Raw genomic sequence first — 13736 nt, forward strand, 5'->3', positions numbered from 1 at the left:
CTAGTCAACATCTTTATCCTATTCTCTTTATTCAAGAAGTCTGTAAGAGTACTGCTGGGATTGAGGACATGGCAAAGCTAATGAGGTTCACAAAGAAAGGTATTTATCACAAGACTCAATGCTTTTTCTTACAAAGGGAGGATAACCAATTGTCTTGCCCTGCTTGTTCATGTAAATCATCAACATGTTAAGCTGTCAGTATGCAAACAGTGCATTTAAGAAGGAAGTCTCAAGAAACAGACTTAGTGACAGAGCTGTAAGTCATTCAGGTATTTCAGAAAAAAAGGTTTCCTGCATCTACAAATGGCAGAGCTAAATACTGCAGCCTGAAACAAGACATCACTGCCAGCAGTTTGTATAACAGGAGTGGTGAGCAAGAACAGAAAAAAACAGCCCCTTTTATATGTTCTCAGCATCCACACATAGAAGAATTTCAGACAACTGGTATGAGATTGAAAGTCACTTGTGCTTAAGGCTAAGGTCACAGTTTAGGAAATGCAGGAAATAGCAATAATAATAAATTAAGTCCATGTGCTCAACAAACAGCCAAGTAACTCCAATGAAAATGTTCTTGCCTCAAACTTATGATTATTCAAAAAGCTCAATACCTGACCACTGGAGTTCAATTTTTGAGAAATCAGAACTGATTACAGATACTCCAGTTTGTGCCAGTTCACAAGTTCAGAAAATAAAGTCAAAAGGGATATAATCTTGAAATATCCCACTCTCTGCTATAAGCTAATTAGTCAGACATGCATTAACAGTGCAGATGACACTGTGTCATGTTTATAATGAAAAGAGATTATGCACGGCCAGAATTAGTGATCTCATGTATAAAGACATAAAGGGTTTTCTTTTCTTTCCCTGCTTACTCCAAACATTAAGTAAGTTTCTCACCCCAGCCTAGCCAAGCCAGATATTTCTAGTAGTGAGAGACTCTAATCTCTGAAGTGCCTAGTGAAGCAAGATGAGTGGGGAGATGCAAACAAGTAGACAAGTACCTGAGATTACTCAGCCTAGGACAACTTGCTTCAATCTAGTGGCACAGAATAAAGGTGTTTTCAAGGACTACATCACCTGAATTATGATTAATATGGATTTATCTCAAGAACTGTATTTACAGAGGAGAAAAACACAAATTTCCAGACACATCTGGCATGCATTTTATATCTTGGAGTATTCCTCATCTCTGTGGAATTTCTCAGTATATACTGCAAGATGATGTGCCTTGTCTTTGTTCTAATGACAGTATCTCTTGCAATGGAGAAAAATACACTGCCAGAGTGCACAGGGTAGATATCTGAATACTTTGGGAGTACCAAATATCTAATGAACAGATCCCACAAACAGCAAGTCCTCAACGGCTCACAGCTTCATCAAGATGACCAGCACCAGTACATTCAAACAAATGCACAACCATTATGCAAACCAAGTTCTGCTTAGTCATTTGCTTCTATATTGATGGCCTGTAAAAGGAAACTGCCAGTCACAGAAACTGCCAGGAAAGTGTCAATCACACATCAAATGTGAAACATCACACTGCTCACAAAAAAAAAAAAAAAAAAAAAAAAAAGTAGTGGGGTGTGGAGGGTGAGAGAGGGCAAGGCACAGGGGGAAAAGCAAAAAACTCAAAAAGTTGCCTTCCATAAAGGAAGAGCAAATGAATAAACCTGCCACTTTTGGTACTAGAATTTGCACACTGTCAAAGAATGCTGGCACCGAAACAGGATTGCTAAAGGGCATTTTCTCCATCATCAATTAGAAAGGTGCATGCACAGTTTTATCCCAGAGTGTCTGCTATACCTGTCACTACCAGACAATACCAAACTCAGAACCTTTGTTTTTAGAATTACCCTTCCATTTCTGACTCATTACATGATATCCATTAGGAATAGCAAGAAAAAGAAAAGTATTACCTACAGGTGTAATTATGTATTTTCCTCTCAGATGAAAAATCTTCACTTAAAAAATAGCAGTTTTTTTTAGTTTAGCATGACACTGTGTCAGGACAGTGACAGCAATATGCAAGTTATTTGTAACAAATATCCCCTAAGGATCATTTAGGTTTTTCCTTTTTATTGTCTCTTTCTAACAGCCATTTTGCCAGCTAGAGAGAGGAAAGAATGTGGGACAGAACAGGGCAAAAGCAACAGGAGATAACTGGACTAAATTTTGTAAAAGTGACTTCAGTTACTTAACCACATCAAAATGTAATAATTTTCTCAGAGATGCTTGCACCTCCAGCATGACCTAATAGCTGACTCAACATCCATATCTAAACTCACATTTGAAATATTCGTGCAAGCTAGGGAACTGTAATATACCAGCAAACAAGGTAAGACAATGTAGTTTATAACTGGAAGTGTTATAGGCAAGCATCGACCAAAAAAAAAAATTATAACAGTGTCTAGGCATTTCACGCTTTGTGGGAACTTTAAATACATGGTCCTCCACATCTTTTCCAGATTATTTTCTTCTCTTCCTACCTGATTTGGTGGGAAAACAAATGCATGAAAATTTCATACAGCTATAATGCCGTAACTAGGCAAGTGATTATAAAAGTTGAGAACAAGGTAAGGGCAATTCTCTTCAACCCACTGCAGTCTTCAAAGCTGGGTTATCTGCTGCTCTGAGTATATTTCACCTGTATTGGAGTTGGTTGAAGCTCCAGCCACAGCCTCTCCCACTGCAACAACTCTAGGCTGTGTAGTTCCAGAATAGTCAAACCAAGATCAGTGAAAATGTGGAGCTTAGGTCACACAAAACATTCTCTTCATGGTGGAAGCTGGTAATAATCCATTGAGGAGGAAAAAAAATAAAAAGAGAAGGGGAAAAAAGCTATGCTTTATTATGGTAAGTCAAAAGCCTTTCATGAAGATCTAGAGCCTGGTTATTTCATATGGTCAGTGCTTGTTGAATAAAGACATCAAAGCTCTGTTTCTAAGCAACCAGAACTTAGTCAAAATCTTTACTGAATTTTGTTTGAGTTTTCAACTAAGTAACTAATTCTTTCCAGATTATTTTTTTCCAAAACATGCCAATTTTTGATTGAAGAAGATGACCCACACTATTTCCATTAATACTAATTAATTTAAAATTTTGGCTGAGAATTTTCATTAATGCAGCACAATGAAAGTACTTTAATAAAGCCTTATCTATTCACTCACAATTATGATTCTAGCAATAGTTTCATAAAAACTGTAGTAGAGACAGAAGGGTGGGAGAAGAGATGTTCTGCAAGTTGCAAGACATGACATAAAGAGTTTAAAGCAACCCTCAGGACTAATTTGACTGTTAAGTTTTATGAATTAATATACCTTATGTCTCCTTGTTTAAAGACTTACAATCGTTCCTGAACTGTTAAATGTTTGGAACTTTATCAGGCTTACTTAATGAGCAGTATGTGTAACAACACACATGCTGATAGTCACATGTCCAGTTTAAGTGAAGTGCACTGAAAAGCTATAGAAAAAGGAAAAATTACACTTGTGTGTACCTGAAAACCCCTACTTCAAGGAAAAAGATCTTCTACACATCTATGACAGCTGGGAACACAGGCAGTCTGCATGTGGCAGGACCAAACCAGTTAGTAAACAACAACAGAACAAAAACCAAACCAACTCTCAACACCAAAGTTTTTGAAAACTTTGGAAGTTAGTACATCTTATGTTAATGACACTGTGTTTTCAAAAACTGCATTTTTCCACTATAGCGTATGGAGTTTACTATTCAGTACAGAAAACCTATTTTTCATATTAATAGGCTCTTTTGTGGTTCCTAGACACGCAAGGATAAATTAATTGAAAACATTTATCTAATTGTTTGAAAACATACATTTCAGGGAAGTAGATAAATATTCCTAGTTTTCATCCTCCTAAGGGGACAATATCCATTACTGCAAGACTTTTGCCCTCAGTGTGATTCCAGAATAAGGAGAAGAATTACTTTTTAAATGAGACTGTCAAAACAGAAGACATTATATTAAACAGCTCATTTTTCCCTATTTGGCTAGATATTGTGTAACTGATAAGCAGCATAAGACAATTACCCAGTGAGGACTTTCATTTTACCCAGCATGTACCTTTATATGAATCTTGATTTACCTTTCTGAAGATGCTTAAGACAATGATGGAAGAACAATGTACAGAAAATGTAATTTTAACTCAAATTTGAGACTACTCTATACTGTGACAGTTTTAAGTACAATAAAGTCAAGACTGTGATATTAAGATGATAATATAAACTAAGTCTTCAAGTCATTATGTTCAAGTTAGCACATGCTCAACTGTTTACTTCCAAAAGCTGTTCTTTAAGGCAAGATAACTTACTGTTATCTATAAAGCACTGAGTTCTTGTTATTATATATCTTCTGGTATAAAAATTCCCTCCCACTGAAACACTGCATTCATGCACGGTTCATGGTGATGCTATGAACAGTAATGAAGAGAATTCAAGTTCTTATTATGTAAGGGTGGAATACTAATGAACATGTCTGGAGTCTTCCATAATCAGTTTATGCACTAAATCAGCATTTCCAAATAATTTCACAACTAGATTTGTTCCTATAAATGTTTTTCCTCAATTGCCTGTGCATTCCACTAATGCTTCTGAGATTAAGCTGTATTCCTACCAGCCTGGAATTAAGGGTGTAAGACATGTTTAAGTTTATGACTTAAAGAGTCTTAAGAAACTATCTTCCCTTTCAGTATAGACACCTGCTGAAAGAAACTTTATGGAAGAAAGCATATCTAAAAATATTCCTATCATATTTGAAGAGATTATAGGAATGAATGAAAAAGTGAAGACTGAAAATATCACCCAATAAAACGCTCCATTACAGATTAAAAAAGCACACATTTTTTTAATGGACAAACCAGAAGAAATCATCAACCTTCAGTCTCAGCTGCAGTAACACCATTAATGATGACATCCCTTGAAAATCTTTGGACTACTACCCAATATTTTCACACTGAGAACAAACAGGAGACTTGGAATTACTGCATTTGTTAATGTTGACACTGTAAGTATGCCACTGTAGCTGAGAAACCTACAAAAATTTATGTCATTCCATTAAGTATTTGAGGTGACAAATCACTTCTGTTAGGAAATACAGTCTCTTCTGGAAAGGACTGTGTAGCTCTTCAGACACTGACTGCCTCTCTTCACTTAATACAGAATCCACACAGACGTATGTCCTGTAAAGGCTTACCCTGAGTTACTGGAATGCAGCTTCTAGGAAGTCTGTCTCTAAAACAGAACCTGAGAACTGGGCCTAGGAGCCCCTTATTTTATAAACTGGCATTCCACCAGCCATACTGTTTTTACTGTATATAGCATTCTCTGCACACAATGTAAGCAGAACTGGCTTGGCAAACTAGGTATGCTACAGCACACTAATGTAGAGTTTCCTGATTTCTGCTTAACTAACTGAGATGTCTGATCCAAAAACTAAACTTGACAGGTATGAACTCCACCTGACAAAACAAGCATGGAAGTAGGAGACTGCTTTTTGACTAACCTATTCAAAGAAGATTACAGGGGTAAAAATCCTTCCTTGAAAGAAAATACAGCTTCAAGACCAGGCTGGATGTCCAGCAAGTAATTTCATATTTCCAGTCATGCTGAAATAAAAAACTGTTTTCTTGAAGACCAAAACAAAAGAAACACTCTGGGAAGCAGAGAAAGCTAAAAAACCTTTACAGGAAGTCAGTCAGAAAAAAACTGGATCCACATCAGAGGATAACCCCATGGTTCATGACTAGCAGATCTGGTTTCTCCTCCAACTCTAAAAGCAGGCTGAGGTCTTCCTTTTAATAAAGACTTACATGGCAGTAAACTGAAGACTAGATCCATTAGTTATAAACTCAGAGGTAGATAAAAAAAATCCTTCAAATTACATTTGCAACAAGCTCTTAAAAACTATTAAATATCTAGTATTCAGAGAGCAAAAAAATCAGGTTTTTATAATTTTCTTATGTAATTACACAAACCATTATTTCTTACTTATAGGCAAGCTTACTTTTTAGGGGGCTGCTTTTTTCCATCATCAGTGTCTTAGCTAAGGTAAGTAGAGTTCAGTTTTATGAACCTCTCTATATTCTAGAAAGGGTCAGTCCTTGTATTGCTTCCACATTGTATGCCTATCTTTGAATAAGCTGTAATGTCCTCTATCAACTATTTAGCTTTTATATTTCTCTATTTCTGAAAAACAACAAAAAATATTAAGAGCATGAATGGCTTTTTTGTTCTAGTTAGTGCTACAAAGCAATGAAAGAGAGTTGAAATCTCTTTCTTCAACAGATCATTTAATAAATTCCAGTGCAGTTACAGTTGTGCAACCCTATTAAACACAATGGAGTTATAGGGGCATGATCAGAGGCTTAATTTGGCTACCAGTATTTTTCTTACTCATGCTAGAGTATAAAAAGGAGAGTACCCAGCCTGACTTCAGGCTGACAGGAGAAAAATGTCTCTTTTAACCTCCCTGAAGGTACTTGCTATGGAAGCATGTGTTTTCTGAGACATCAGTAATACATGAATATAACAGAGCTCAAATTCTACTGATTGATGCAGTGCCAAGCAAACTTTCTAGTTGTATAAGCTATTTTTCAACATCAGAACAGTCCTACATTTATCATGCAGGAGTGTGCAATTCTATACAGCCTCAAGTTCTGAATTTAGTCCACAAAAATAGTGATTCTTGCAGAGAGAGCATATTCAATAGCGTCTGAATGACTCAACACACTACACATACTGGAAATCTAAAACTTGCAGAGGTCTCAGCTATCCAATACCTCATGCCAAAAGAATACACTGTTCATGCACTGTCTATAACCTATTTGGCTTCTGCTGTCCAGTGAGAAGCCCCTCAGCAACCGCTGAACCAGTGGCTATCACTTTACCTGGGCATTTTCCCCCTATATGTTCAGTATCAAATCACAACGTAACAGGGAGAGACTACCAGGATTTCAAGAGTTGAGTGGACCATAACTACATTCACTTTTTTGACAGGCTAGAGACTGATAATAGCCAGTCCAGACCTTATGCATGTATATGAGAAAATACTACTGTATCTCTTAGAGGTTGGTTTTGAACAAACAAGTACATATTTTCACAGCTGGCAACTAGAGTAAGAAGTTCCCTACATGCTTCTTGTATGTCTAGACAAAGGTGAGATGAAACTGAAGCTACATATACTTATCAATATCCCACAGTTCAATCACCAGCCATGGTTCCACATTGAGAAACCAAGTAAATTTCAATATTATTTCCATTAGTATTTAAACACATGATATATCAGCTATTCAACTTTAGATATTCCATCAGTCTTAGCTCATGGTAAGGTGACATACCCATCATGTCTACTTTTCTTAGCAGATAAATCATCTCCTGCTGCAGGTCTCCTCTTTTTCCTTGGAGGCATCACTTTACTAAAGCAGTCTGATGAACTGCAAGACCGAAGACTTCCTACAGAGGGAATTAAAAACACCAGCACAAAGAAATGAAACTGTTGCAGACCAGGTAAACTGTGTCCACTAATAGGCATATTACAAAGGGAAGGGAAGGAACTTAGGGAATTTAAAAATTAAAAAAGAAATGGTCTCCTTTCAATCGCAGAATCCATCTCACTTTTACATGGTGTCCTATGACCAGATTTCCATTAAGGTCAAAAGTACCATACCAAAATGTACAGTAGCACTAGCAGTAGCACTTCAGTCTAACAGCAGTCAAGAACTGACACTATCCCGAAGATTTAGGTCCTCAAAAAGTCATCCTTATTTTTAGTCTTTTATTCAAATAACAAGTTCTACGAGTTAATCATTGCTTTTTGAAATACAGATGTGAGTGAACACCTACCTCTAGAAAACAGAACCCTTTATTTTCAAGCCCCAAGGATTTTTTGGGGTTTTTTTTGTGATACAGAGAGCAAGAGGTAGGAAAGGTTTTGTTTGTTCTTTGGTGGAGGGTTTTTTTCAGGTTTTTTGGGAGTTTTTTTGGGTTTTTTTTTTGCAGGGACGGGAAGAGACATTCAGCAACCACCAGGGAAAAAAAACAAGTGGCTGGCTATATTATTTGGACTGAACAGTTCCCAGAAAATGAAGGTCCCCAAGTAGGAAATAGCCAATTCAAGACACTGATGCCAATCAGGTGGCAGTCTTTCCATCCCCTTCTCTCAGCTACACTTCTGGTAACTCTTCCATGTGCCAATCCAGCTCACCAAACTTGTAGATAATTAACCAAAGGAAAAAAGAATAACAACTTTCTGTTCATTAGCACAAGAAAGAGCAGAGGACCAACCCTTTTGACCACAGCAAGTCACTGAATTGCTTTAGCTGTCTCATGAAAACAGTAGGCTAACACTCCGGGCACAATTTTGTCCTACTTTCATATGCTGAAGACCACAGTGACACCTGAGAAAGATGTGTGTAAGAGCAGCTCAAAGAGCTATCACAGCTCTAAGTGTTACACAGAGAATTTGAAAAGAAAAGGAAGAGAGAAGTGAGATATAAAAATCCAGACATAAAGCGATGCCAAAGAAATTTGCAAGAAAACATTAAGAACTCCAGCATTCCTAAGCTATCTTCTCTTTGCTACAACAGCATCCAAGTTTAGCTATGCTCAGTGAAGATGCCCACAAAATCTTTTATCTTACATCACAGCACAGAAGCAAGCAATAAAACTTTGACTGCTTTTTGACACCAAGGGAACAGACTGAAATCAGAGGCCCAATTCCCAACAAATACTGACAGCAATCTTTTGCTTACCTATTCTTCGAATCTTTGAAAGGCTCTCTCCTGTTATAGGAGAAACACATGTAAGGAACCTTACAGCCTCATAGGCTTTGCTACATGTATGTTATTTCAAACATGCACAGAAACGCTAACCCATAAGAATGTACATGCTTCTCTAGTATTAGGTTCATATTTTTCTAGTATTATGTAAGATGTTCAACCCAGTTTTTACACCAAGATGAACTAATCTGGTTTCAACTAATAAAGCTTTTGCACTAAGTATGCCTTCTTTGGTCTTATTTTTATATTAATTTCTATCTATTAAGAAGAAAATTAATATCTCTAGTTCAAGAAATACTCTCCAATTAAAAAAATTCTTCTTCTATTCTTTTTATTTTAACCCTAAAACTCCCTCCCCATTATTGTCCCAGGAGAATATGGCCATACACTGTTTTTCTGAAAGAGAATTAAAAGCATTGTAAATTCAAATTACAATTTAACTAATCGTCACAAAACTTGCAAGTATTATGCTCCATAAACTATTACCACAAAAAAAAATCATAATGGCTGTGTCAGAAGAACATACTTCTAGAAGCACTGTCTAGAATACATTACAAAAGGAAATTAATGACAATAGTATTTAATTTCTTCTCAACAGATATATCAGATATATTTGAAACAGGTAAGCCAGAGACCATAAAAAACTCAGAGTACACCCAAGGCATTTTACAAATTAAACAAACTAAGGAACCTGACCTGCTGAATGTCACTTGTTCCATCTGATTATGCCTGCACATTAATGATACTGAAAAACTGTACTCTCAGAAGTCATTGAACCTGTGATACTTTATCTTTCAGATCAAATTTCTAAAGACTCTGCCAGTAAGTATTTTTTGTAAGCCTACACAGACTAAAAACACTTAAGATGACAGCAGAACTCAACAGATGGCTAGGAAGAGTCAACAGACTTAAGACACACACTGAACTTAATAAATGAAAATGCGATAGTGAACACCTCTTACGCATTTACTTAAACATAACCTGTAGCTATCTCATTCCTTTGAGAGCAAATGGATTGTTTTTAAGTGCCTTTCTTTTAAAAAAAGTAAAAATCAATTTGTGATGGCCACAGGCATTGGATGCTGGTAAAATGCAAAGAAAAAAAAACATACATCCCCCTCACCCCCCACAAATCTGTGCAGTTTACTGGTCAGTTGATTGTGAAAAGAAATATGCAAGGCCTCTGTGAAAAAAAGCAGCAGAGCAAAAGATAAAAATAAATAAAAGTAAAATAAAGCAGTTATAGAACAGAGAAATCATTTTATCAGACCTGCAACCCCATACAAACCAAATAATTTAACTCAAGAATTTCTGCTTGGACTCTTTGCCTCCTTAAATTATAGGATATTTTAAAGAAGATTGTTGAACTTGTTTTGAAGGCTTAAACTGATCACAGAATTCAGTACAACACAGTTTCTCCAATGACTCCCATGAAAAACTGGTATCTTTTTTGGTTTGAATGTATCTAGTTGCAGCTCTCAAAGGGACAGAAGAGGGAAGAATAGAGACAGCTCAGAAATAGGTAGGTGGCTATTAAATGCACACATACACCGCCCTCACACACTGACAGCACACAGACACCAAGTGGACACACATATTGTAAATGCTTTCTGAGACTTAATATCTTAATAACTGAGCTTTGGAGCAAGTCTTCACTAGGCTTTAGCTGTTGAATAATCTCTAAACTACTAAAATCACAGTGTAAGGATTTTACTTTCAAAGCATTTCTTTTCTTACTAAAATTGGTGTATTAAATTTGAAGGGCAGTTATAACTTCTCTGTAACAGCAGCAGAATATTTCTTTCATTTTCATATAAAGCTAAAAATTATCAGTTGGGTTTTTTTACTTTGAATTCCTGCAATTTCTTAATTTACAATACAGCTCACTAAATAGCAATATTAACCTTTCCTACACAGAGCTTTCTAATTCTAAATGCAATTTTAGGTCTAGCAATGTACAACTAATTTCACTTCCCAAAGGTCTGACTATCTGCAAACAAACATGCAGCTACCTCTGACTACATGCAAATTTGACAGAATTTTACTTACCAAGTGCAGCTTTGCTGATGTGATTATCTTCAAAGTTTCTCACTCCTAGGCCTCAACTCAAGATAGGCAGAACCCTACTAGTTCTCACTGGTTTTTTGGCACTTGAAGCTAGCATTTGCAAGGTAGAGCCTCCAAATGGCTGCTGAATAGACCACCACCAGCCAAAAGCCTGTCGAGTTTAAATGCTGTTTGCCAAACATCCTATTGAATACTTCCAAATTTGCAGGAGACAAAGCTTCCAAAGGGAAGTATCAACTCAAGAGCTAAAATTCACCCTAGGAAATTTAAAACAATATATAAAATAAAACCCACGAGGGACGAACAGTCCTAGAATAGCAACAAAACCAGAATAAACAAAAGGAAAAAAAAAAGTCAGTAAAGAAGAACTCTACATGCTGTGTCCTCACAGAAATGATTTACAGGCATGGAATTTTTGCCTTCTCTAGCTAAAGCCTATGAGGAATCCTGCTCTTCTGATGCTTCAGTAGAAGGATGCTTCAAAGGAAAAATAATTAGAAACTTTGAATGCTGAAGCAATTGGGAAGATATAGCAGATCACTTAATAATGATCAAACAAAATGACCACAAGCACAGTTAACAATCATCAGTTTTCAGACACAAGATGAGAAAACTAACATACTCATCAAAACATTAAACAACTTGCAATCCTGTTGCAAAAGGAAAAATCATCTTCTCTGTCTTGAACTCCACACTACAGAATTACTCTGGACTCAAGAGGGGTTTCTTCTCTAATCTAACAAAAGAAAAAAACAGCAGAGGCAAAAGCAATTTCTCCCCCTCCAAAGATTCATGAACAGCAATGAAACCTTTTTGTTGAAGAGATTATCTCACTGTTTTAAACAAGCCAGGTGACAACAAGAAGCATACCTCTAAAGACTTTGTAGTCTGGATAAGTAAATCACAATTTAATTACCAAATCATGACTTTAAGCTATTAGCAAGCTGCTAGATTTGTAGTTATGACATAAAAACAACTATTATTTCAAATGTGAGTTCTCCAAGTTAATGCATATACATACTAAAAGAAAAAAATTGTTTACAGAATCTGAAAGCCTGATGTTCTTACACCTACAAACAGGTGAAAAAGCAAAGCCCATGACACACTTGAAGTCTATCTTGTTTTTCAGACAGATATGCATACTGAATGATAGCACGTGAGACTACAATCATTGTAGGGGACTGGAATTTTGAAACAAGATCCATCTTAGCTTTCAAATCACTGAAGGAATTTTGAAACTGCCACTTCCCTGTAGTTCTTTGATGTTTTAAGGCCTGGTTTCAGAAGGGAAATCTGGCTAATATTTACAAAAGATACAATTTGCTTCAAGTAATTTAGATGTCCAAGACATTTTTTGTTATCTTAGAAACAGCTGCTTTGAAGTAAATGTGATATTTATTTAAAAGTTAATACTATCATTAATAAATATTAACCTAAAACTAAGATTTTTTTTTAAATAGCTTTTAGAAATCCCAGTCAAATTTAGATATGCATACATTAAGTCATCCCAAAAACAAAGTCCACAACGTCATGACAATAATCCAGATAATTATGTCTATAAGAAAATGAATAGCAATCCTTAAGGATAAGGCCTGGGCCAGAAGACTTAGTATTAAAATAATCTCAGAACTATAAAAAACCTTGACATGGGGTTGGCAATACTCAAACCTTTTGCAACAGTTCTTAATCTGACTTTCAAATTAATTCTAGACACAGAATCTCAAATTCACAGCACCTATACAGTTCTAGAAATTATGCAACAAAATTAATAGGTCTTGACAACTTCTTACTGTAAAACAGAAATACCAAAAGTTCATTGAAATCAAGCAATTTGCAAAAGTACCTCTATAGATTTACATGAGTGTCTCCAAGTAAGACGTTTCAGAAGTGTCAAGTCCCATACAAAACAGAAATGGGAGACCTCACTGTACTACATTCATGATGGCCAAAATAACTCCTTAAATGTGTATTTGTCCTCATATGAGTCAAATCAAACATACATTTCAACTGAACATGCCTGGAACTTATGCAAACATTTGGGCTTCATCTCTTCCTACAAGGAGACATAAAATAGGGCAGAAGCATATGAAATAGTGGAAATAATAGCTGAAGATGAAGAGGGAACCTGGTATGATCAACTTTTACTTTTGGTTTTCATTTCATATTTCTTTCTAGTTCGAAAGGTTCTTTTACAACTATTGCAAAAAATTGCACTCGAGTGGGATTTTGTGCCCCAACTCATTCAACAGGCACATTCACACTTTTGAAACAGCTTAACTCAAACAACAGCATGCAGGCAAGAGGATACTGTCTTTGATGAACAGTTTTATACTGACACTGATGGTAACGTGCTCTCATTACCTCCTAATAGAGGTAATGAGAACACCAAGGCTAATTTCTTATACTTTATGACAGAAGTGCTAGGCAACAGGTAAGACAAATTCCAAATATTTCAAAGTACATCAACATTTACTGATTAGTGACAGAAGGGGACTACCTCAATGCTTCACAACAGGTCTTGGTGATCAAGAGTAAACAAAGATTATATAACACATTTTCATACATGAAATCAGTATGTAGCTGTTCAGTTTAGAGCACCTGGGTCACACAGGAGAAAATTCCAAGTCTCCATCACAAGATGGGAGAGGACATCAGTTCTAAAATATGGACATTAATTAATATGGACAGTCACAACCTCTTTTTTTCAGAGGCTTTTAATTTACATAATGAGCTAATTTCAAGTATCAAATCACTAACCACACTGAAGGAAAGTATTTCAGAGAAGCCTTTTGTGGCTAGGGTAAGAGCTCAAGCATGAAACAAAGTCACCTGCTGCTGTATAGAGGAGGGTGCATAATCCCTAAGTGAGTTCTGTCC

The 13736-nt window shown here is 36.2% G+C and overlaps 1 protein-coding gene across 3 annotated transcripts in view; it reads right to left on the bottom strand.

The window, feature by feature from the left end:
- The window catches only part of DCUN1D4 (defective in cullin neddylation 1 domain containing 4), a 42358-nt gene that overhangs the window by 16961 nt on the left and 11661 nt on the right, over positions 1-13736 (bottom strand). The window contains exons 4-5 of one of the 3 annotated variants that reach the window (XM_053940997.1): positions 8766-8795; positions 7353-7467 (exon numbers count right to left, since the gene is read on the bottom strand). The exons of 1 other annotated variant lie outside the window; for it this stretch is intronic. In XM_053940997.1, the coding sequence (XP_053796972.1) occupies positions 7353-7467; positions 8766-8795 (145 nt within the window). The remainder of the gene's footprint in view (positions 1-7352; positions 7468-8765; positions 8796-13736) is intronic. One more of the 3 variants, XM_053940998.1, reaches the window with a different exon arrangement.

This window comes from Vidua chalybeata, chromosome 4, assembly GCF_026979565.1.
Source record: "Vidua chalybeata isolate OUT-0048 chromosome 4, bVidCha1 merged haplotype, whole genome shotgun sequence".
In the NCBI taxonomy this organism is placed as follows: Eukaryota; Metazoa; Chordata; class Aves; order Passeriformes; family Viduidae; genus Vidua; species Vidua chalybeata.